General features: G+C 52.7%; 1 protein-coding gene across 2 annotated transcripts in view; it reads right to left on the minus strand.

The window, feature by feature from the left end:
• Positions 1-25793, minus strand: part of Drak (Death-associated protein kinase related) — a 224710-nt gene that overhangs the window by 11228 nt on the left and 187689 nt on the right. For both annotated transcript variants that reach the window (XM_050188081.2, XM_055076551.2), the window contains exons 3-5: positions 13638-13850; positions 10050-10188; positions 1993-2119 (exon numbers count right to left, since the gene is read on the minus strand). In XM_050188081.2, coding sequence (XP_050044038.1) covers positions 1993-2119; positions 10050-10188; positions 13638-13850 — 479 coding nt within the window. The remainder of the gene's footprint in view (positions 1-1992; positions 2120-10049; positions 10189-13637; positions 13851-25793) is intronic.

Consider the following 25793-nt stretch of genomic DNA (forward strand, 5'->3'; position numbering starts at 1 on the left):
GGAAATTATCGATCTTCTCCAATCACTGTTTTTGGCCTTGTGTCGTTTATATACATAGTAGGTTTTTTTGTTTTTTTACAGTTCCATACAACGGGATTTGTGTATATTTAAAAACGAACGGCCACAAAAGTTCGAAAGGCATCAGGATCGTCCTAAACAGGGCACATACGCCATTCAGGACGCTCGAAATCACAAGCGTTAACGGAAGTCGCAATCCTGCAAAGCATGCAGGCTGCAGAAAGCGAACAATGGTGGTCCTCGGAACGAGAATATATCCTCAAGCTAGGTGCACGCCTGGCATTTTCAGTTCGCAGCTTAAGCTTACTGCGTGCAGAAGACAAAGAAATGCGCTGTAACGTAACGGTTGCTAAGGCGTGTGGAAGGCTGTGAGGCCGGCAGGCAAGCACACCACGCAAGCTGGAGCACTTTGCAGAGCGGCCTTGGCGTAGAAGCCAGTATGCATGACTACGGTAAGTCCTGCAGAGGAGAGAATCCAGTCGAGGGAAGCAAATTAAAGAACAATAGAGTAACTTTTTTTTCCATCTCTAATCCTTGGACGAAGAAAGCGGGTAACCGAGGCAGGGGCCAATTAGCGCGCTGCACAGGAGCGCTCTAGTTTTAAGATGAACGACCTCCATTTTCTGGATTCCTGGCGTCGCGCGCTCTTAACTGTCCAGTTTGGCGAGCACAATAGAAGCCGCCGTATATGCCAACCCGAGCAGAAAGCTGCGGCACATCTCGCCTCGTCTCTTCCGAAGGTACAGTCCTCGCTTAGCACTATAATCATCCACCACTTGCAGCTGCTGCGCACGCGCACAGAACAACACAGGGAGAAATAAAAGTTACTCGGCCTTGAACTGCGGGTACAGCACGTCGTTTTCTTCCGCGGATAGTCACAGGTAACATTGTACTACATGGTGACAATTAACGCAACAGCGGACGTACGCGCGGACACAATGGAAAGAAGACCGCCGTCTCGCCCTTTTTCAATTCACTGTGTCTACGCACGTTTCTGCCTCCTTTATTTCCCACCATGCGGCGCTGCATTGACCACCCCCACTTTCCGTACTTGTGAACTTCCTACCTAAAGCGGTGGACGCTGTAGTAATGCTGGCCTAACTCATCACACTGCAGGTATTACACATATATACTCACCGGCGAAGAACTAATGGGGAAACGAAGGAGATGCGCTCGGAATTTGTTGCATGTCAACAGCACGCATTCAACTTTTGTTTGTTTGTTTCTTTCTTTGTTTCCTTGTGTCGCAATAGTAATTCTCGAAGCGCTACTACACCTTTTCATAAAGCTCAGTGGGTGCCACCATGATCGAGCTTATGCCAAGATGTACTGTTGCCAGGCGTTTGCTGGAATTTGTACCGAAATAAGCTGAAGAGAAAGAAGGCGCACAGGATGTCCACGCGCTATATACATATCCATGATAGAGCGTGTAAGAGCGACTGAACGAGGACCTAGAAAGAAACAGCGCTGTCTCTGTGTATCTGCTTCTTTCCACGTCCTCGTTCAGTCGCGCTTACACATCTCTATCATGGATTCAAGCCAACTAGCCCGTTAACATGTTTTAACCTAAATACATATGCTGCCAAAGTCCTAACACCCAAGAAATAGTGTCAGCAGCACGGCATGCGCACTCGCGGAACCCTAATTCTGCTGGGGTTATTCTTTTGTGCACGCAGGTCCGACAACAACCGCAAAATTTTACGACCTTCATTTCCAAATGTCCTTTAATGCAGCGAGCCACCTGCCATGCATGCAACGTCGCAAGACCACATGTGTGCCCCAACCTCTCTCTCTCTCTCTCTCTGCATGTTGCTGCATTCGAGACGCGAGGAAAGCGCGACTCGAGGCAGTCCGCTGCCAAGACAAAAGCCGCGGCGGACGAGGACTCTTTATCGCGCGCACGACACACAAAAATCTTTCCTCGTTGCTCGGGTGGGCGGCCGCTACACCACACGCCAGCTGCAGCAGCCTCACCGACGTAATCCGGAGTGCCGACGATCTCGCGGATCTCGGTGCCCTTGCCGATGACTCGGGAGATGCCGAAGTCGCAGAGCAGGATGTCTCCCTGCGGGAACGATGACGTCAGCAGCAGGTTCTGGGGCTGCAAAGAGAGGGAGGAGGGACGGCAAAGGCGGAGAGAACGGCGTCAGCGTATGCGACGGACGAGCCGAGTCGCTTTCACACGGTCGACTATCAACAAGCACTGGTCCCAGGAAAAAGAAAAAAAGAAAACAGAGAGAGAGAAAGCCAGAACAGAACATAGCAAAAACAAGAAACAAGCCAACCAAAATAAAACAAAGAAGTAAGTCTATGGCGTTATACACTAACTGCTTTCTGTGCACGGACCATGCAGACAAATAATGTACCGCACGGGTGGGTTCGAATTAGGAGTACATCTGGTGACAAGGAACGTATACAAATAGCGTGCATTACTGCTAAATGACAGCGCCTACTTCTGTACCACGTTGTTGTTCCTCAGCAAAGATATCCTCTTATGTATACCACTATAATTTCGCATTCGTAATAAAGATAAATAACTAAGTTTATTTATTTATGAGCGCGGACGCTGCACATTCTAGACTCTAAGCCCAGTTTTATCGTGTCAATCATACGTCGCTTTCGAAAGTGAAAAAAAAAAAGGACTTTTCTCTTGAATAGCAATTCTCAATTCCATTGCACCAATTCATACAGTTAACGCCAGAAACCCAAAGGCAATATTTTATTGGCCAAGAACGTTCACACACACCGCACCGAGATTAAGCTATACATTCAAGTCGCGAAAGAGTGAACCGAATAGAGACCAAAGCGGCCGCGCTTTAGTGTGCCGAGGCGCGAGGAGACGCGGAATTCGCAGGAAACAGCAAAGCTCGCAGCGGTATATACTACACATACCCGACACGCTGCCTAGCGGCCCCCACTTTCACGCGACGCTCGCTTTACGACCAGTGTCGGATAACCGCGACTTCGTCTCGCTGTCACAAGTGCACCCCCGCTCGGCAGAGAAAGATCCCAGGAAAAGCAGGCATCTAAGAGATGACGCTTTGGAGGGGCCGCGCGAAGGGGACAGCAGTAAATCAATGGGCTTAAGCTGTATTATACGCGCTCGGGAGGTCCGGACAAGGGAACCGAATTCGAAGCTGCATGCACGGTCCACCGGCAGCTTTACAGCCCACACACACAACACACACACACTGGGGCGTCACGCGGTGCACTTACGCGACAACCGATGGTCGAAGCAGTAAAAGGAAAACGAAGAAAAGGAAAGAACGAAGAAAAGGAAAGCGCCAATGTCCGTTTCGAGTGCCTTCAGTGCAGGCGCCGCTTCGGGACACTTGCGTTTCTGCCGGCTCGCTGTGGGTGGGCCGTATACATACAAGGCGCGGGCAAAGGTCCGGCGAGCACGAATGCTATCTGTCGCTCGAACGAAACGCTCGGCGCGAGGGATTAAACGGAGACGCCCCTTCTAAATCAGGCACGTGGAAGCCCTTGGGAGAACTTTCAATATCATACTCCGAACGCATCTTTCTTTTTGTGTGTGTGTGTGTGTGTGTCCTAGAGCATTGTACACTTGATAACGGCGCTTTGTATTGGACGCAGTGCGCCCGACGAAAAAACGCGTAGCGACGTTTCCTTTGACGACGAGTGTTCCTTGCTCACAATCGTGCTCGTGAGTAAGTAGATATCTCTTTTCGTAACCATTTTCCTGCCTGTTGAGCGGCCGTTTCGACCTTGAGGGCAAAACTGCACTCCGCTGGACACACCTGTCAAAGCACCGGTTAATTACCAAACAAGCATAGTTAAATGCGTCTAGCGGCGTTAGTTAAATTCAGGGGTTTTACGTGCCAAAGCCACGACCTGATTATGAGGCACGCCGTAGTGGGGCGACTCCGGGTTAATTTAGACCACATGGGATCCTTTAACGTACACTCGATGCATGGAACATCTAGTGGTGTCAGTGCTATAGCCCCTCACGTATGAAATAAGCAAAGCGCAAGTTTAAAAAGTACCGAATTAGCGAATCGGGGCAGACGGTAACGGCGGGCCGCTTCGAAGCGATATATGAACACGACAGCTACGGCGACGCAGACAAGGACCTCCACGTACCCGTTCTCGTTTGCCAGAGCTGAGTAACGGGCTGGCCGACAAATGCAACCCAACGCTCTTATCACGAAACTTGTCCTCTTCTTATGCGGATCCCCGCCCATGCTTAAGCGATTGGGCCATCGACGTGAATAAATTTCATTATCTCTCATGCAGATTCACGGTAGATGACAAGCGTGACTAACTTCTCTGTGCGCTTAGCTAGACCCGTTCGTTCACTACAACTCTATTCGTGAACGAAAAGAAAAAGGAAAAAAGAAGAACAAACACAGAAAACAGAAAGCAAAAAAAAAAACTTTCTCGTTACGCAAGAAACAAAACGGCAGCGAAGTTGAAGGAATCATCAATGCCGGTCGACGGCGACAACCTCCCCCCCCCAGCTCCCTCTTCTGCATTAAAGAGCCCGAAGCAGGCGTCGGCGCGCTACCCGTTCCTCGCACGCGCTCCCGTTACCTGGAACGCGCGCACACCGGCGAGTGAGCAGAAGGCGGCCTACACGGAACGGCGCGTAATTTCTATCGGCTCCTAGGCGATATATGCACGCGCTGCATGAACTGGCGGGGGCGGCACAGTATAATATAGCGGGCACACTGCGAGCGACTATCACGGCACCGGCTTCGTCTTTGGAGATGCACCGCAGTAAAGTCGGTCATCCACCGGGTGCGCGCACACACACACACACACACACATACACACACCGCGCGCTCTCACCCACATTTGACGAAAGCGCTAAGCGCGCGCTTGGCCTACAGCGACAAAAGAAAAGGGTTTTCCTTTGCATACTTCTTTGCCTCACGCAGCAACCGTTGAATTAAACGGGGGCAGGAGACCCGCCGGTTGGGCGGGCAAGTGAAATTAACCGCCTCGTTTGTATTCCCAGGCGCAGACGGCGTGCGCGGAGGGGCGGACTGCGACGCCATGCTGTGGCGCAGTCTGGCAGATCCGAGGCTGTAGAAGCAGCAGCAGCAGCAGCGGGACGAGAAGCAGTGCCAGCGCGTCCGCCGAGAGGAGATCGGCAATTACGAACGGCGCAGATGCGACACGACAGCGCGTACAGGAGCGCGCGCGCGCACGCCAACACACGCACACACACCACGAAATCGGTGGCGCCGGCCGGCCTGGCGGCGCAGGGTTCCTCTCGCCAAGAAGGGGGGCTCACGACAGCGTCTCTTCGCCGCCGCCGCCATCGACGGCGCCAAGGCGCTCGCGTTTTACAAAATCACGCCCATAAATCAAAACGAGCGCGTGCTGCAACCCAAGTCGCGTCCCGGCTCTCACGCTCCCTTCCCGTGTGCGCTTGCGCCGTGCGCTACAGGCCGCGGGGGCAGAATGATGGTGTATACGTTTTCCGATAGAGTCTGCGTGTGCCACTTGGCCGGTTACGTGCGCGCGGCCGGGTTGCAGGTTTCACTCGGTCAGTAGTTTACGAGCATTCATCGGTTATGCACGCCCTGCTGGCATTGAGAGCAGTGAATCCGTGTGCGCCGGCCGGCCCATTAACGCTGCCTTCCAGTGAAAAATCGGGCTACGGGCTAAGGCTGCAGACTGTGTAGGGCAAGGCCGTCTTGACGTAATCGACCTGTAGCTATATATACGCGTATGGGCTGCACATATGCAAAGCGCCAGGCACGACGAAACCATACGCAACCACACGGATGAAAACAGTGTGTGCAGATTTGCGCGACACCGTGCTGCGCACGTAACGTGTGAAGTCAGTATGCGTAAATCTGCGCGCGAATCTTTTCGCAATGCGGAAACTACAAATTCCTCGCGTCGTAAAGCGTGCGGCCCGTATACACTCAATCGCAACATGCAACCCAGTTGCAGACTACATCCCTAGGTTTTCGGGTTCGATGTTGCCCGAAAGCTTTCTGGGGCAGATGTAAGCGCACGCGAGTGTGCGCGCTCGTGCGAGCGCGAACCAAGGCGTCTGTCTGCGTTTACGCGTCAGCTTGCGTATATCTCGCTGCGCTGCTCCATCGAATTCCCAGATAACGACGCAGCCCCGAAAAGTGCAGCAGACAGCTGGCCGCAGTAAGCAGCAGTCCCAGCGCTCCGCACCGTAATGGCCTCCCATACAGGTGTCAAGCACCTCGGATCCATCCTTTTGTCACATAACACGCGCGCGCGCGCGCGCTGAAAGAGAGGCGCCGTACACAGGGGCGGGCGACACAGCGCGGCCCTCCGAACCGCGCGCCGCCGTAGCAGCAGCTCTCCGCGGGCAGCAGCCGCAGAAGAGAGCGACGGCGCGTCCTAACGCCGCCGAACGGTGTCACGAAAAAACTGGGGCGACCCGGCAAAGGCTTCGCCAGCGCAGTCACGTCGCGGGCGCCGAGCCGGAGGAGACCATGTGCGCCACGAGGACCTGCTGCTCGCTGCAGCAGCAGCTGCACCAGCGGCAGCGGCAGCCTGCCGCGTGAGCGTGACCCCGCGCGTGTGGTGCGGCGCTGGCAGCTGGCGCGATGGTGGGGGGAGGGGGAGAGAATCGCGCGCGTAATCGGGCACCGCGGCTAGCCATCAACAATGCCCGCTTGCTACTTAGTGCGAGGCCGCCTCCCAGACCGAACCTATATACTTTCTCCGCAACACACGTTCGCCGCGCTTTTGCCTACAAGTGAGGGCGCAAACACCGCGCTTTTGAGCGCGGACACAGAAAAAAAAAGCGTGGAAGATAGCAGGACAAAGGCATCCATCCTATAAGGATCTCAAATTAAGTCTATACCTTCCGCCAAGCAAGCCCGATGGCCTATATCTCGTCCTTCCATCTCTACACTCCTTCGCGCCTCCGCGACTACGTTCCACTTCGGACTGCGAGTCTCACAAATGAGGTTTACTGCCTGTTTCCCGTTGTACCCAATCCCGCATGAATCCATTATTGCGATGTTCAGTATTCCGGAAAATTCCCAGTACCATTCTAGTAAGGCCACCGGTGATGTGCGTTCTGACCATTTCGCGAGATCAGTTTCCTCCAAGATTAGCGAGAAATTGAGCTAGCCGGTGCTCGCTCATGTTGTGATGCGCTTAATGCTATGCCGCCCGAACTCGACATACTCGACATTAATTCGCTCACATCTATGCATTTAACAGCCCAAGGGCATTTCTTTCTCTTAACTCTTGCTAGAATACCATCAGTTAACGTTCGCTTTCTGCGAAATGTTCCGCAAATTCGACTGGCTCTTAATTCGGCGCTCGATAAAACACGTGTTAGAATTTGAGTATTCACAAAGGGCGACAACGCATTGCCACTTCCACATACCTTTAACGTGAGAACGTAACTCACAGAAGTAAATCCGCACGAGAAAAGCGCTCTTGATTGCCGAAGCGTACACAAAATCTCGATCTTTCCAATTTCAGACTGCATACAGCTCATCCTTCTAGATTGCGTTATCCTTGCAGATTGTGTCGTTTCGGATTATGACAGCACACCGCGGAAGTCACGACCGGGCTCATCTCTAAATTCTTCGCAGGTCGATTTTTTTTTTCATTTGATTACTGTCCTATCCAACGAACACGAGGCAGAAAACAATACAGGCTACCAGCGCACAGTCGACCAGAGCTCGCTTCCGCGTACCGCCGTAACTACAAGTAACGACAGCTATGCGCTCCAAACCCGTCCGCGGAGGCCTGTCCTTCTCTGAATGCAAAAGAAGCGCGGCCGTGACCTGACCCAACCGAACCTAACCTGTCGAGACAACAGGATGTACATCTCGGAGCACGATCGTCGGTGCATTCCAGTGCCCGCAGAAATGCCGCCGCATCTCTATACGCCGAGGTCGGGCGCCCTGTAACAACCCGGTGCAGATCTGTTGTGATGGAGTGTATGGACGCGCACCCAGTGTATAACTAATGGTGAAATGCACGTAACTACGCTGCGCGGTGCGGCAGTCTGTCGGATCTGCAGGCCCAAGAGCGATTTCAAACCACGAGTAATTTCTCACGTGGCACCGCACGGCTATAATTGCTTCAGTAAGACTCGTTGCATAACTTATTGCTGATACACGACGGCCGTCACGCCAGTCTTCGGTCATTTCCGAGTCTGCCCCTCTGACACTTTCTTTGCCACGCTAGCTACAAAACGGCGACGCCCTCCTTGAAAAGCAAGCTGCAGAGTCATTTTTCTAGAGCAGCGTTCTATTCTTCCGTGGCGTGTCGTAGCGTGCGCGGTTACGTGGCACTCGAGTACGGTGCGAGACGCCGTGCCGGTGGTGGAGCCTGTCGTGTGTACGATATACGCTTTCTTACTTAAGCTATCTTCGCAAACGGCCAAGTGAAGTTGAATTTGGACGGTAACCACTCAGGCGGCCGCACTTCATCCCTGAATGTGTTCATATATTTATCTGTTTATTCGCTAGTGAATGATCGCTGGAAGTTGAGTAACGAGTCGGCGTCCTCTATGGTTTTCTATCCGGGGTTCCCCGGACATATCGTATGCAAGTTGCCGACTGACTTGTGGTCATAAATTTCATCAAAACAAATTTGGCGAGACGGCCTCACAAAACGGTAAGGGAGGGCGAGCATTAATACTGCGAAAATTAATAATAAGCACTGCAAAAAAAAAAAAATAACTGACTTGCCATCCCGGCCCTGCGAAAGTGGATGTCCAGCGAAGTTGTTGAAAGCTACCACTACGTGGTGCAACGCTCTATTGCTTTAGAGCAATGGCATAGTAATCGTAATTTTGCCCACACACCGCCGCCCACAGCGGTGCTGCAACAACATTTATATCAGTTGCTAGGCTGATTCTTCGATATACGAAAGGCTATAGGGACGTCACTCCCCACGTTGCAAGCTGCCGTCGGTGCGCCAGCTTGCTGAACAGTAATATTTACCGGGAAATGTACGCGGGGAGCGCTACGTGCTTCGCATGCATGGTTATCATGAGCGCCTTATCAATTAAGTAGTTCAGATTATTCTTTCGTGCTTGTTCTTTATTGAAACGTGTGCTGTTCAGTAATTGTATGCGTGATTCCAAAGAATGCATGCACTGTTCGCTTCACTTTGCTGACTGCTTGAAGCCTCGATCTGCCTTACGGGCGTACGAGCCACTGCTCCTGGCCCATGCACTGCCGCCGGGATCGGCCGACATTTCTGCTGACGGACGCGGACACGAAAAATGCCGACCAACTAGAGGCTAACAGCCTTCGCTGTAAAACAAAAAAAAAAAAAAGAACAACCGATTATCCGATACTTCCTAATACGAAATTCGAGCGCAGCTCTACACGTGTTCTCATTTCGCGATACACTGGCTGGCACGGACAATCTGTCTCGTACGGCCCGTTGCAAACGGAGCGAAGTGTGGCGCGACTGTCTCGCTAATCGTGAGATGGTGAGAGGCAGCGCGTGAGTGACGCGTGGGCGCGATTCACAGCAGCCGCCGCAGACAGACCTCCGATCATGCAGCGCTTCGTTTCCACACAGACGACGCGCGTTATACTCTGGCGCCATCTCGTGCCCATTGTAGCCGCAAAGCCCGTCTTGCGCGGCACTTTGCTTTCTTTTTCACGCTTTCGCCATACCCTTCTCCGCTTTCCGCCTTATGGTTCCGCTGCCACCCTCCTCATCGCGCTCTCTTCGCTATCGCCATCTTTCACCTCCCGCAGCGCTCCGCGTTCGCTTTCACCCTTCACAGTGCTCGTTCGCTCGGTTACGAGGGACGACGCCGACACTCGCTTTAGAGCTGTGCTCTAAAGGGATAAGAGCATAACTGCGAGTCGGCCTAGTTGGAACATATCCATATTTATACTTTTTGTGCGCAAACAAACAGGGACGAAGAATAGGGGCACTATTCTTCGTCCCTATTGCCCCTATTTCGTCCCTGTTGCCCCTATTCTTCGTCCCTGTTTGTTTGCGCACAAAAAGTATAAATATGAGGGATAAGAGATACGAGACCAGAAGCACGCAGCCCGCGACGTACGGACTTTAGCCCTCACCTTGATGTCGAGATGGGCGATGTTCCGTTCGTGTAGAAACTGGACTGCTTCGAGGATCTGGCGCATGAGCCGTACAACGTCCTTCTCTGGGAGACACTCCTCGCTGTCCAGCACGTGCTGAAGCTCACCGCCGGCAGCCCTGCGTAGGTGCGCCACGGTTAACTCGTGCACGAGAGGTGTGTGTTCGAAGTTCCTGCTGTGTCTGATATTTAAAACAAAAAATGCAAGTTAACGTCACTGTGTGATTGCGATGACGTCTTAACTGAGTGCATCAACGAAAAAAAAAAAAAAAGCATACGAAGAGATGCCCGTATACGAGACGAAGGTGCACATATTCGAGCTTTGCCCAGCAGCCAAGTGGAAACTGAAAGCCATTGCATTCTGACGTGCGCTGCGAACAAAGCGGCGCGCAACATAAGGCCACAAACAACGGCAGCGCTTAGTCGCACGCGATTACTTGCAAGTTAAGAGAAGAAAGAAGCAAGGAAAGGGAAAAGAAACCCGAAGTGCCCGCGCACACTGAGCTCTTTGTAACTCGGCGTTACGTGTACGTGGGAACAATCGCCGCACAAAGGAACGTTTGTTCCCGGCCATATCGTAATACGCCCACGTTTCTGCCATCAAAACGCTCAGATTTCATTCAGTTCTGGCGCCCAGTACCAGGCATGCAGAGCTCGCTGCATGCGATAGGTATCACCACCGCCGCCGCCGATCTCGCCGCGTTTTTGTGCACGTGTCGTTGCTTTTTCGCCGCACACTTTCTTTGTTGTAGTTGCCTGCTCGGACCGTTACATAGTGCGGAACAGTAACATTCATAAGGGTTTTTCCTCCCGCCACCCCGAGAGAGAGAGAGAGAGAGAGAGAGCGCATTGGTTGAAGGTGCGCGCGCACGCAAGTCGAGCGAGGAGGAATCGGAACAAAAACTCCATGAGCGGGCCCGAATTGCCCTCTAGAGTTAGAGAAAGCGAACAGCTTTGGTGGTAGTGATGTGTGCGTGCGTGTGCGTGTGTGTGTGAGGGGGGGGGGGGGGGGGGAGAGACGCGAACGCCTGGACTCCAAGAAAACGCGCACACGCGCAAGTGCTTTCGACGCAACGTGACGGCGGCCCGCGCGTCGTTCAAAAGGCTCCCAGAGCCCCCGACATGTGGGTTAATCGACTCCACCTCGTGTGTCTTTTCGCGCCTAGCCAAAACGCAGCTAGAACCACAGAAGGGCGGCGCTATACGTGACGAAACACGGGTCGGTCTCTATGCAGTCGCGTGTGCATATAGAGCGCTGCACTCTTTATCTAAGCAACGGAATTTTGGCGTGAGTCCGTTTATTACAGAAGGGGGCGGCGAAATGAAAGCAAGAGGCGGTAAGAACGGGATTGCAACTTACAGTCACTACCGATTCAAAGGAAGTTTATTGTGTCCGAAGCACTCTCGGATGTATGCGCGAGGCGAGAAAGAGCAGGGCGGTAATGTGAGCGACGTGTTGTGCGATGACGTGATGGGAAGTTCCAGGCGCTAGCTGTCAAAAGACGTAAAAAAGAAAATCTCCGTGAGGTCAACATCAATGACAAAGATAAGTGACTGCGTTTTCATTCTTTCGAAAGTGCTCATATTAACTGCTTCTTTCGATTCGTTCATTTCTCTAGACAGAGCTTTCTCGAGATGACCTCCAGATGCATCCTGTTTTCTGCAACTCTATACGGCTAAACCCCTGCAGCCTGAATTTGTCGCCGAGCCAGTGACGCGCACGTTACGGCCGTCAAGCGTCCAACGGTTAAAGTAGCCAGCTGGCACGCCGCAGTTTCCTTTCCGTTGACCGTGAGCTCGCCGTCCTCTGACGTCAGTAAACAGCTACTAGTATAGTTATCCCGGCAGACTTTCGAAATGAGAAACGGCGCAGTCACTAACGCGGACGATTGTTACCCTCCTGTATATACATTTCGACGGTATACACGCTCGATGCCGTCGCACAGTTAGCTTGCTTCTCGATTGCGCCAGGGGGTAAAAACTAGCCGATTGTTTCACTGATGACGTTGAGCACGGCGGATGCAACGACGTGTCTCGTCGCTTGTAGCAGAAGTAGCAACGACAACCTTGTATTGCGGACGCGCGCATACCTTATGACAGAATGCAAAGCGCACGTACACAGGCTAGTATATGGTTTAACCTCCGCGCGAGCAAGCGGAGTCTATAACATATGCGCAGCTGTGAAGACGTAAACGAAGGCCTCCAGCGAAACTTCCTGCGGAAATCAATGCTCTTCGAAAAAAAAAAAAAAGGAAGAAAGAAAGGAAGAAACGAGGGACGGAAGGTCGATCGTCACAGTCAGGGCGATAGCAGGACGCGTGTGCTTCGTCTGGCGGACGGCGACACGTACTCCTCCCGCGTCGAATGGAACGGGCAGCCGCGGTTGCTCCGTCACTTATGCAAAAAAACGCTTCGATCCCGACGCCTGTCTCCTCGCGCACTCGTTTGTTGCGCCTCGTCGAATCCAGCCAAAAGCAGGAACGTGCAACAGAACAGGGAGGCGAAGAGACAGAATAAAGGACAACGCGGGAGCCCTGAGCGTTCGCGCAGACACGAATCTGCTTCCGCTCGAAACAGTTTTTATTTTGTTGTTGTTGTTGTTGCTTCTCCTAGCGCAAGCACGCACTGACAAGTAGCAGCAAACATGCATACATGGTATACGCGCGCTCCAGCAAAGGTTGTGAGCGCAGGTTCTGGAGAAGGTGCGCGCTCGCTCGAGGATGTCAGCCGAGGTTAATCGCCCGGACGTACGGGGCGGACATGCAGGAGGCGGCGGCAAGGACGACCCGAGGCGCACCTTCGTCTCACTTACTCACTCATCTGTCTTTCGTGCGCTCGAGCATAGACGGGCATGTACTCTCCGCAGGAAAAGGGCACGGTTCACAAAGACGAAAGCTGTAATGGACAGGCGAGGGCATAGAGCACAACGGGCCGGGTATAACGGGTCCAGTTCAACGTTTCCGCGGTCATGCGCCGGCTTCCGTGCGTCGGCGAGCGAACATGCGGACGGGCGCAACCCGATCACAGAACCGCACGAAGGAAGTCGACAGGCCGCTACTAGTAAGGGACGAAGTGCGACGATCGTACGTACCTCTGAGCAGGAAAAAAGGACAGCACAACTTCGCTTTCTTCTAGAACAGGGGATATTTGTTTAGAAAGAAGTGTGTGGCCAGTAGACACGTGTGATACTACTTCAAGTGGAACGCAAGCAAATTACTTTTTCTTAGTAGTGGTGGTGGTAGTAGTAGTAGTAGTAGTAGTGATTATAGAAGAATGCCTAAATTTGTCCGACATAAACCGCTAAACAGCATTATATACGTTTGACTGGGTCAGTTGAGTCACAGGAGGGAGGGGGTGGGAGGAGTGGTTAACGTTGAACAGCTATAAAAGGCAAACACAGCAGGACCGACAGGTCGTTGTCTGGTAGCTCAGCTATGCACTCTATACAGACGCTCTTGCCACCTGATACAAGCAGTGGTCAGCACATAGAAAAGTAGGCAAATGTATATGTACACGCATTGTACTAAATGTCGGGAAGCATTTTTTAAGAGTGAAAGGGGAGACTCACAGCTCGAGGATGAGGATGAGCTCGGAGGGCGTCTCGAAGACCTCCCTGACGTCGACGACGCGCGAGCAGGGCTCGGCCATCTTGAGCACGAGTGCCTCGTGGACGATCTCGTGGCGCACATCCGAGGCACGCCGGCGCTTGCGGATGTACTTGGCCGCGAAGTCCCGGCCGGACTCGCGGTGAACGCAGCGACGCACCGTCGCGAACTTGCCCCTGCAAGGAGTGAGGACGACACAAAGCGTGAGACACACTGCTTACACGTGAATTCCACACTTTCCGCGTGTTGTTTGTGTTCACGCGTGCAAGGTGCTTTATAGATGCAGGCATATCTCGCGAGGAAATAACTGATCCTGACATAACCTAGTGTTGAAGCTCGAATTTATTAGTACAAGACCTGTTTAAGGGTTCGAGCGACAGAGAGGATGACACGTATACTGACAGAGTATAGACAAACAAAGTAGTTGCGCACGTTCCAAATGTTGCTCAAACGCTGATGCAAGTTTTGTGGCTCATACGACACTGTGTTCTACACGAGAACGTGCGGAGCTTCTGCTACTCATTTCGTTGATTTAACGAGTAAACAGTTCGAACGCTATGTCCACTTTACACAACATTTCATTTTGTGTTCACGAATGGATGAACATGGATGTTCAACCCTGCCCGTGAAGAACGTGGATGTTCTTCATTGAATCTCCCTATGTTATGCAGTTCTATTTTTCTTTGAGGCTTTAGTTTCAGCTCAAGTTTCACAAATGTGCCCTGAAAACTGCTCCTCCATATACCTGCGCGGTCGTTACGAAAAAAAAAAAAAAAAAGAACACTTCAGCGCATGCCGCAATGAAAGACAAGGATCAAGGCCCAGATTATTACGAGGTCATTCCATGTCGGCAAATCTCGTACAATTTTGCGTAAGCAAATTAAAGTTGCAGTTAGCGCACAAGAAGTGGGTCGCAGATTGCTTGGCGCGCTCGCGAACCACATGGCGCGTTCCAGGTGTGCCGGGCTTATCTCGTGCCAGCGTAAACTATACGCGAGACTACTGGCTATAGCGTGACGTTGCGCCAGTACACGGACTGCAATCGACTCGGCGATTAACCGAAACGAAAGATAACGACTCCCCCCGTGCTTTCCTCGGGCGTCTCTGTGGGCGCACTTCTTTACCGCGACCGACCACACGCACTTAACCACGCGCTAGCTCGAAGCTATATACGCTAACTGGAAATGATGAAGACGACAGAAAGGCAAAACAAAACGCAGCTCGCCGTTGCACGCAGCCCGTGCAGCCTTGCGAACGGCGCCGTGAATGCATCCGGTGGCGCGGCTTCCACGGGACAACGCGTGCCTGAGATTCCGGCGCGGGGCGTTGCGTCGCTCAGAGGCGAGGACAGCGATTGTCGCGATACTCCGCATGCCGAGTCGAACGCGTCGCGGGTGAACGCAGCGCACAAAGAAAAAGAATATAAGACGAGGGGGGGGGGGGGGGGGAGTGCGGGCCATTTCACGCATCAACGTTCCTTCAGTGATATCCCGCCAAAGCAATCATACGGGAGCGACTAGGGAAATAGCGGTGCGACGACGTGTAGAAGGCTCAGTCATCCAAAAAAAGAAAAAAAAAAAGAAGTAGAAACACGCAACGCCTTCTGTTCCTTCTTACATATGAGGAAGTTAACACTGCAGCATCAAACCGCAGTGCAAAGTTCCTTGTGCAGGAGTAACGTGTACGTACAGCAAAAAGACGAAGCTAAAGGTATAGGCGTATACACTGCGAAGAATTTTGCAGCGCCGACGGCCTGCTAGATGAGATCCGTTTCGTCGCCACAGTCGCTCAATGAGATGTTGCACAGAAGCGAGGTCACACTGTCCATTTCCGAGCGCAACGCGGCTGCGCAATCGGCCGTGTCCGCCCATATTCCTCCTCTCGGAGGCAGCAGGCGAACTATGGACAACTCTTGCATTTCCGTCGCCACGATCGTATGGAATTCGAGGCCCGCAGGAAAGAAAGAAAGAAGAAAAGGAATAATAATCAGCTATAACGGCGAAGCCGGGACACAGGGTATACCGACAGGAGCCTTCGCCGTTACGCACGACCTGTAGCGATCGAGCGCGCGGAGAAGGAATGGCAAGGGCGCGATAACGTTAGGCCGGCCTCGCGGAGGTAAGACGCGCAAGTCAGCTACACGTTGGCAACGAGGCGCCGCCGCCGCCCCGTTAGAACATGGCTCGACGAACATGTGCGCGCATTCGATCCCCGTCTGCTGATCGATCGAGGGGCACACAAAAGCGAACGGTTGCGTCACCAGCCAAGCCGGAGACAAGAGACGGCGGGCGTCCATCATTACGGCGATCAGGAAACGGCAGGCACGATCAGCCCGCAGAGCGCGAGGTTCTCTCTGCGGAGAGGGAGACAAGGCCCGCGCGCGCCGGTCTAGATGCGACCGTCACAGTGGGCCTTCCAGCAGCAGCAGCGGTATAGCTGGACGTGGGCGGGGGATGCACCGCGAGAGACCCGTCACAGGTGACCGCGGCAGGTGTACACTGCCGGCGCAAATTAAACGAGGACGAGTGCGCGCGCGACAACGCGGCGCTTGCTTGCGCGAGGAGGGCGCGCGCGTCCCGCCGCGACCTGACATTTCCGGACTTGCCACTGTGGGAGGCGCGACGGGGTGCGACGACGACGAGGAGGGTCGACCGAGGACGGAAGGAAAAAGTGGCGTCAATCATGCGTAACCGCCTCCCTCTCGAGCGCCCTTTTGTTTTCGCGCGTGCTGCGCGCAGCCTTGCCTGAAGCGTCTGTCTGCTCCTCAGTGTGTGCCCCCTCCCCTCGCCTCTTGCTTCCTAGAGCACCCCCCCCCCCCCTCCCTAGCTATGCCGGGGAGGAAACCACAGATATATGCGCTCCGCATTCCTGTACGTCTCGTCGGCATGCGCTACTTCCTGCGACGTACATGGATGATCGTGCAGTTTTCCCAAGCTGCTGACCCAGCGCCGACTCAACGAAACATAACCTATACACATACTGAGCCAAGCTCGAAATGCGTGTTCTTGTTCCGAGAAGAGAGCTTGCCGCAATCGCGGGCGACAACCGCGAACATCCCAACAAGGCCAACGAGGCAGCGCTCGCCACCGCTTGGCGCAACACGAGCGTGCACGACAGCAGCAAAAGGCTTCACACGCCAGCGAATGCGATCGAACGACGGGGTCGACAGGGTATTGTGCTGCGAAAGTGTGCCCGCCACGAACCTTCGACAACCGACAGCGCGGACGGACGGACACGCAGGCTTCGTGCTACGAACCGTCGGCGCAAAACGCGACGACGACACGCAACCAACGGCGGCGTGTGTGTGTCTGCTCGCCGTGACGCAAGGCGTAGCAAGCCCAAGGCGCAACACCGCAACCCTCCGAGCGCGTCTAACGCAGCCGTGACACACGGGAGCTCGCGCTGCTGTCAGTGCCGCCGTTGCGGCACGTTTCACGCCGATCGTCTTTCGTGCGAAACGGCGGCGTCAAGCGAGCCTGCAAGCAATGGCAAGAGCACGCGGCGGTAACGGCGATGCGAAACGCCAAATGTGCACCGTCATGCAAAAACTCCTGGGGCCGCGTGTTCACGCGATATATCATAATGCTTACACGCCCGCATTGGAAGTACGGCCTGCACTGAAGCTCGCCGCATGCAGGCTGTCCGCAAGTAGAACTCAAGGTGTATTCGCACTGGTGGCCGAGGCAAGACAACCACGTTCAATAAGCTGCCTCGACGCGGACCACTCCTATCTCAACGCAACAAGAGTGAAACGGCACTAATCCGAGTAACAGGCGTTTAACGGCGCTTGCAGTATGCCATGCGTGACTGACGCCGCTAAAGCAGCGTATAGCTGAAGTCACAGGAAATATTCAAAAAGCTTATTCAAATTCCAGATAGAATTTCCCTTTCTGAAAACAGCTTAGTTGTGTGCGCACTCTTTAAGCAGAGCATGCTCCCCTCTCCAGCATTCTCGTAACAGCTCAGGTGGGTTTCAATTTCCCCAACTATATATATCCGAGCTCTTGTGGAGAACGCAGCCTCTGAATAATTTTATCTCCTGGAATTCTTTGTTCACCCAAATCTAAACAAATGAGCACTTTTGCATTCTGCCTCATCGGAATGTCGGCACTGTGCCCAGGTGCCGAGCCCACGACTTCTAGCTCGGCAACGGAACGGCATAACCGCCAAGTCACTATGGAGGGTTAAAAAAGCCAGAATAACGCACGGTAAGGTCTTCACGTATAAGCAACAGAGCCAGTTCACTTCCGGGACTGTTTGTATCGCACGGCTCATGAAAATATACTGCTGCTGCGGCGGACGTGTAAAGCGCATGCGCTTTTTCTTAACGTCGGAATGCCAAGGAGCCTCTCGTGTCCGAATGCAGTGTATGTAAAATTCTCATCGTATTAACATACAGGGCACCGCGCAAAGGACACGCTCATCCCATAGCTAGCCGAGCACTTGAAAGCTCATGCAGATGCAAAGAACGTGACGGGCATTCGGAAGGCAAGTCGCGGTGTGCCGACCTCTGCCAGAATGTGTTCCATGATGCTGCTGCTCTCTGCGCCTTCATTTGTGTTTGAAAGAGCACAGCACGCGCGTCAGGGTCGGCTTGATTCGGGGAAGCTGCAGCAGCGTTTCCCCCACCCTCTGTCAGCGACATTCCTGCACGCGTGCGTTTTTGCTTACTGGTATATACAGGCGAGTTTATGCGCCGTTACCAGAGACTGCGCTCCTTAACGCGCGATCTCCCCTTCACTGAATTTATACACGCTTCACGTGGTCCGAGGCGGCGCTGAACCGGAACAAAGGGATGCAGAAAGCAACGAAAGTGAGCGGGAAATGAAACAAATTGGAAAAGAAGAAGCCGACTGCACTCATCCGTTCTGCAGTGCATGCGTCGCAAATATCGGCTCGCGGTTTGCCATATTACTCACGCTATTTTCCTAAAGCCCCTTGGAGTTTGCACAGAGCCGATAAAAAAAAAAAAACAGAAAGGGAATCGGTTACGGCACTTCGGCAAACGCTATATCCTCGTCTGCGTTCCTATAGCTGTTCCAATACAGTTTTTCGTTCGTTCGCAAAAAACGGCTATAATCACCAGGACTGCTGCGTAAGCCCTTCAGTGGTGAAGGCTGCTTGCGTCACTGCGTGGTGTCAACGATGAAATCAATATGAAGGTGGGTGGGGGCAGGAGGTGAAGCTCCTGGAAGTTTCTGCATGAGCAGATGTCTTGCCACATCTCGCAAATGAACTTTTCATTTTGCTGACGAGCGACGAGGCCGCGCAACCAGTTGCGTCACCGCGAACGTTCCGGGAAGCTCGTAACAGCGTCGAGCATGAGTACTTTCTATGGGTATGCCTGTTGCGGAACACACGTTTTAGCGCAACTGCAAGGTGATGCAAGACAGCTATTGGAGCAAGGTACAACAGGTAGCATCAGCACGGCAAAAGTGTACCCCGCATGCACACAATTGAAGGATTGTCGCTGAGCAATGATGTCCGACGACGTTCAAGAACTCGGATTTCTTTCGCACGCAGGCAGGTAATAGAACACGTGCAGCACCTGACTTCCGCAAAAGAGCACACGGAACCCTTAAAGATCGAGCGACGCTGCATAGTTGCTTTATCCAGCATAAGAGTAGCGCAAACATGAGTCGTAAGCCGGGAACGAATTATGCAAGCGACGAAGGTCCACAAGGAAAACCGCGGGTTTCGTTGCGATCCCTTTTCCGTGGATTCCAGGCAGAGAAAGAGGGAGATCGAAGGGGAGAGAAGTTATAAAGTGCCGTACGTACACGAACTGATACGACCCGTTCGGCACCTAAAACAGGTCGAGACTGGCAAGCTGCGGAGTTGTCCTTTTCTCGAGAAAAAAGAGAGACAGAAAGAAGGAACAGCGCAACCGATAACATAGCACGTGCTAAAAACACGAATCGGAATCTCCTCGTGGTATGCCGATGCACGCATAGGCGAGCGCATCAAGAAGTCGACAGTACACAGGCAGCAACGGAATCTTTCTGGATCGCCGGTCACGCCAGGTTGGTAAGAAGAGAATGTGGTGGATGGGGGGGAAGAGAGAAAAGCAAGAAGCGAGAACCAGAAGGTGCACTCCGGCAACCCAACCGCGCCATCCAGACAGCCGCCGCATCCTATAGTGACGGCGGGGAAAAAGAAGCAAGAGGGAGGACAGCAATGCCGAGCAGCCAACCATTACATCGGACTGCAAGACGAGAGCAGCGCCGAGGAAATAAAAGAAAAAAGTAGACTGGCGGCGGCGGCGGGCTTGCGAGGGCGAGGCATTCGTCCTTGCCAAGGTCGTTCTCGGCTTGGGCGCGCAGCCGCGTGCTACGGCGGCGCCCGCTGCCGCCTCGCAGGCGCCCCCCCCCCCCCCCCTCCATCCATCGCTGGGCAGCACCGCACTTTGCGGCCTGTTACGGGCAGGACTAGATGGAGGCCGCGCACTAAAAAGAAAGAAAAAGAAATAAAAACGAGCCGGTACAATACAGAAACCGGTATAAAATAACCCGCACTCTTCTCCCCCTGATCGCTCAATAATTCTGTGCAGCACTTCGGAAGCCCATTTGGCGAAAGAAGTCTGCCTGTTCTGAAGGAAGAGTGCACGACCATATCCGAAAGGCCTTATTCAAGACCGGCGCAGCGGCGACGTACTATATAGCATAGGCGCATACCGAAAGGCGCGATGCGAGCGCGCTGTTCTAGATTACAAGCCGCATTTGTAGTCGATCACAGCCTCACTAGATGCCACCACCGGCGCTGCTCCTTCTATAGATACGTATTCCGGTTATTACGGTATGCTCGTCCGCTATCCTACACTACAAAGGCAAACTAAAGTCAGCAGAGGACGAAAAAGCAGCGAATGCGCCGCCTCAGGTGCTACCGAGGCGGCGCATTTAGTGAATTTTACTTAAAGCTAATACGTCCTTCCCGTCAGGCCCTAGCAAATACTTCCGGAAACAACTTCAGGCCGACGGTGACGCCATGGCACTGAATAACACGCGTTACTGGGCTAATTGGCTCGTGTTTTAAAACTTAAGAATTTGCACGATTCTACCGCGCCGCCGATTTTAACGCGCAGTTACATTACCACCCATATCAATAACGAGATATTAGTCGACGCGTACCGTGTTGAAACGATATTATGGAACATACAAAGGCACACAGACACGCACAGAGCTGAATCTTCGCGGCTAATGGTTATGGGAGCCCTGAGGACACTTCCATTTCGCTGTCTACAGACCAAAGAAAGTCATCTTGAGTTTCATTTATTGCATTCGGAATGCAACCCTTCTGGAGGCTCGAGCAAACCCGTCTGCAGGGGCATTCCACGCACCACAGACCAACCTTGCTATGTCCCCGAGCGTAGCTGTCTTTAGTTGGATAGCAGTGTGGCTAGCCTCTTCCACTGAGCCTCTTTCTTTAAAAGTAAACATCGGTTTCACTTTTTATGTTGAGTAGAATTAGTTACGATTTTAACGCGCATGCAAATCTGAATGTACCTTTTATTTAACAAAAATGGGGGGGGGGGGGGGTCGGTACAAACGTGCAAATACGGTAGCCCAAAAGATATGGAGCTCTCCTTTCTAACGTATGCATTTATTTTGCACCGTGGCTGAACACGTCAGCGATGGCAAATTTCGGTCTTGGGGCCGTCAGGCCAAACGACAGAAGTGTTTCGCGCTCGTACTCAAGTACGCACGCTATAACAACGAAGGATATAGAAACAAAAATGTATTGCGGGAGAGGTACAGTTACTACGAGTGGGAGGAAGTACAGCGGAACGCAGCAAGCCCGTTACTTTCCGCAAAACACGGTATATAGCAGGGCGCTCTGGCCACGTGTTACGCGCACTAAAGCTATACAGCGCCACGCCGCGGCGCCGAAGGGTTGTGCGCGTGCCATTGTTGACGGCCGTTTGGTGTGCGCGAGCGGCTTTGTTTACCCGGCCCTCTGTGAATGACTAATGACCACTGCAAGGACTGCCGACGTGAAAGCGCCGGGGGCGTCGGAGGGCAATTTGTTACGCGCAGTGGCGCCAGCGCTGTCTCGCACGTGGGATGCGAAAACCGCCCGCTCCGCCAAATACCTTCTTATACGATGCCTTTGCTTTCTTTATGAATCACGGGGGGAGAGGGTTTAACGCCGACGAACAGAGACGGGAGTTTCCCACGAAGACACGATGATAAACAAACAAAAGCATATGAGGGCAGGTTGCAAGGAGTGGCGTGCGACGTCGATGAGGCTGGGAAAGCATCGACCTTTCCGTAAGCTCGAACCGCAAGCGAAGAAATTTTATTGTTTCGCGCAGCAAAGGATGGTAATAAGCGCTGTTTTAGGGACTTTTTTTTTTCTCGAGTTCTCTGACGACTCATTGTCACATTCGCACCACCACCGTTCGCGGGACAATGGGACGATAAAGACATGTTAGCAAACGTGGCATTGTGAGCGCACCGAGCACGGAACTTACAGCTGCTCCTGCAAGTATTGTAAGCAGCCCTTTTCTACTCTACTTCTCTTGGCTACTTTTTATATAATTTCCCCTACGCTGTCCTTCGTATCATGGTTTGTTGGCTCCTTAACTAAATATCGGGCACCTCGGTTTCCTTTATTCTGCCTTGCTTCTAGCAAGCACAAATAAATAAAGTATCCTTTCAAAGAATTTTAAATGCCTATCGACTAGCTTATCACTAGCAACGTTCTCCAGTATTTGAACGACTCATGTTCACTGGCCACGATGTCGCGCAAACCAGAAAGGCAGGCCAGGAGATATGCCACAGTGCCGGTCGCTTCTGCAATAGCCCTTCGAGCATCAACCACCGAGACATTACAGTGAACCGATATTAACGTTTGCTATAAATGCTTCAACGAACGGAACAAGTCTATTATGGCCGTACTGTAAAACGCATTTCTTTCTGTATTAACAGCAATCGCATGAGTCGCGGGCCAATCGCAAAAAATACATTTACCGCCTTATACGGTGAACCCGGGTTCGGTCCTTTCGCTTCGCACCAAATGCATGCTCTTCCCGTTTCCGTGAGTACGCGATGGAAGCTCTGCTATACTCACTCCTTTGCCCTCTTCAGGACGAACAGCAAAGTGAAGCAGACAATTATTTCGCCTATATAGCTGCAGCGCGCTAAGCGGTGCCCTATTTTAGACGCACCCCCAAAGAACACGGTTACACGCGTAGCCACACAAACGCTCTTGCGTCGAAAGCTCACTGCGTACGTATGTAGCGAGGCGAGATTGTTTTCGCAGTTTTAGAATTCTATATACAGTGACTACCAGAAGCAAGGGAACGCGAAGACAGCATTATAGTTCAGAACAATAGCACCAAACGACAAGGTTGCACGGAGATACGGACGGTGCAAGAGTATATATAAGATCTGCTTTTGGGGACACCTAATGCAGAATGAAAGAAAGATAACGATGGAGGAACAGAAAAGGCGCTGCGGAGCGTCGCGCAGATATCAACCCTTGGGGTGGTGGGGGTCAACAAGCTATAGCCGAGACACGACGGTTGGCGCTTAAAGCACATCGCCAAGCACACACCGCTCATTTCTCCGCACTCGAGCTGGGTTTCCTCGTCTGCTCGCAACGAGTTCTACCCCTCCTCTTTCTTTGTTCCAGAGATAGCAACGCTGCACAACTCGCGCGGGTTGATTACACCCGAACAAAGAAAGGCGCGCTGCGAGTAACGCGGGAACGTCCTTGCACTGCTGAAAAACACATGAGCGCGCGGAAGAAGAAGATAACTTGGAAAATTGGCGTGGTGTGTGTCTTTGTGTGCACGCAGTAGCGGGAAGGGGGATGGGAGAGGGGTTAAGCCGGGCACTCGATGGCAAACTAAAAAGCAAGGAGAAAGGAAGAAGAAAGCGAGAGGGGGGAAGTGTGCCTACCGCTCAAGTGGCGTGAGCTTTGAAAGTAAATAGCGTTCCATCCCAGAAGTACGGTCGGCGTTTTTTCCTGGGTCTGAGTGGACAGAGCCTGCGTCCAGCCGCTTGTAAGCGGGCAGCGTCGGCGGCAGCACCGTGCAATTACGTGCGCGCAAAAACGCACGTACGTACACACACACGAGAAGTGGGCGCGCTCGCCTTTCGCATGATCCCGCGTGGCACGCAAGCACTCATTACGCGCGCTCGCACATGCGAGCTACAAAAGGGGCCCCGGTTATACCGCGATGTCTGGCTTACAAGCGGCACTGCCTAAACTGCAGAGACAGACAACCTGTAAGAATGGCATTGTTTACCCGAACTCGCTTCTGCGAGGCGATTATTTCTTTCGAGAAGCAATAACCGCACACACAACGCCGCTAAAGAAAAAAAGAAATCGAAGCACTTTTCAAGGAATGAATGACAAATCAGATAGCAGCAAAGATTCTTAAGCCACGTGGAAGCATTAGACGACAGGCCTCAAGCCTTCTGTTTACTCGTGTGTCCGTCTGTGTGTCCCGACATGTTTAAGAGAGCGCAGCCCCGTGCAGACCTTGCAGACTCTGCGCAGGCAGTACTAACGCACTGTCTGTGCACCGGTAATCTCCTGGGGCCACGATATCGACAGAGAAGCACAAGCTGGAAGAGCGCTGGTTCGCTAGTTTCGCACTTCAAAGATTGCAGCCAAGCTATTGAGTTGTCCACTGCTTTTCTTTCCTTTTTTTTTTTCGTTTTTAACTTTTGCAAGCTGCTCGGAAAATCGTGCGAAAATGCGTTGACTTCGGCAGCAAACGGTGCAAGAATGGTGAATCGCTACATACGCGCGTTTCATCGTACAAAAACACGTAGGTATATGGTTAAAATAACAAGCTCTCGACGCCGTCGTCGCGAGTAGCTTTCGCTGGCAATTTTGCCTCATTGGAAGTGGAAAAAATTTTTGCCGACGAAGCAATGCGGTACTTTATCGCTCCAGCACGAAACAGAAGGCGCAAGATGGAAACACACACAAAAAAGGAGGAAGGCGGAAAGGTTACTTCGGTGCGGTTACCTATAAATCGAAGAAAAACAGAGGGAAGCGCACATGTATACGTCATCACACTCTCTAGGCTCCTTTATTGTAATCAGTGAAAACAAAACAAGAAAGTTACAGAGGAAGTGCAAGGGTACAGAATGATCACACGTGCGGAAGAATACACAGCGTTGTCTGTCGACCATCGCTCAGGTTTACCGACTTCAAAAATATCAGTCGTGCCCTTTAGAGACGACAGGTGGCGTTTTTGTTCCTTCTTTAGAGCAGCGGTCACCGTGGTGGCACAAAAAATGGTCTCTGCCGAGACGACGATCGGCTTCACCGGACAGGAACAGGAAACCACCGCACTGACCTCTTGCCTCCCAAATTAAACGGAACCACTCGCGCAAGTGCCACAACCTATTTTACAAAACCGCAACCCAGCACACGACAGACCCTGTCATTTGCTTCGGGATACTTTCCACGCTTAACACAGGAGCAGCTGCTGCCCAGTGCGGCAGTCTCCGTTCTGCTTTGTCGCGCTACTAAGTTCTTCGCGCGGCTGTTCCGACGCCAAAAATCTTCTAGCCGAGGCGCGAATGATGCCGTGCCTTAAATATAGCGCGGGTGAAAAATGCCAGCCAGAACATACCTGCGCGTGTATGCACACCGGAGACGGAACAACAGTGCATACTTGACTCGCAATTGGCTACTTCCGTGCATACGGAATATACGTATACACGCGCTCGAACTACAAGCGAGGCAGACAATTTCTCTCCGCGTTGCCAATTATAAACGCAGCGATTCTCACCGCGGACAAAAGCGCGGAAAGGAAGCTCTCTCGAAAGAAGTGTCGAGAGAGCAGCGCGCCATCGGACACACGCGCGCAAAGCGGGGAAACCAAGCAGCCGGAGTCAGCCACCGCGTCTTCCTCTTTCCTCGTCTACATTTCTGCCTCGCGGGGTGGCGAGCCAGTCATTATGACGCGGCGGGAAGGACCCCATAAGAACTCGCGCACAAGCTCCGTCTCGGCGCGCGCAAACAGGTGACGCCCCGCATTAGCGTCGCTTTGTACGACCTTTTGTCTGTACGAGCGTGTGTACATGTACGAATCTCATACGCACGGTCATCGTCGGACGAGCGAGAGCTTCGCGCGAGGCACCTGCCGCGCGCGC

This window comes from Dermacentor andersoni, chromosome 2 (assembly GCF_023375885.2).
Source record: "Dermacentor andersoni chromosome 2, qqDerAnde1_hic_scaffold, whole genome shotgun sequence".
NCBI classification, from domain to species: Eukaryota; Metazoa; Arthropoda; class Arachnida; order Ixodida; family Ixodidae; genus Dermacentor; species Dermacentor andersoni.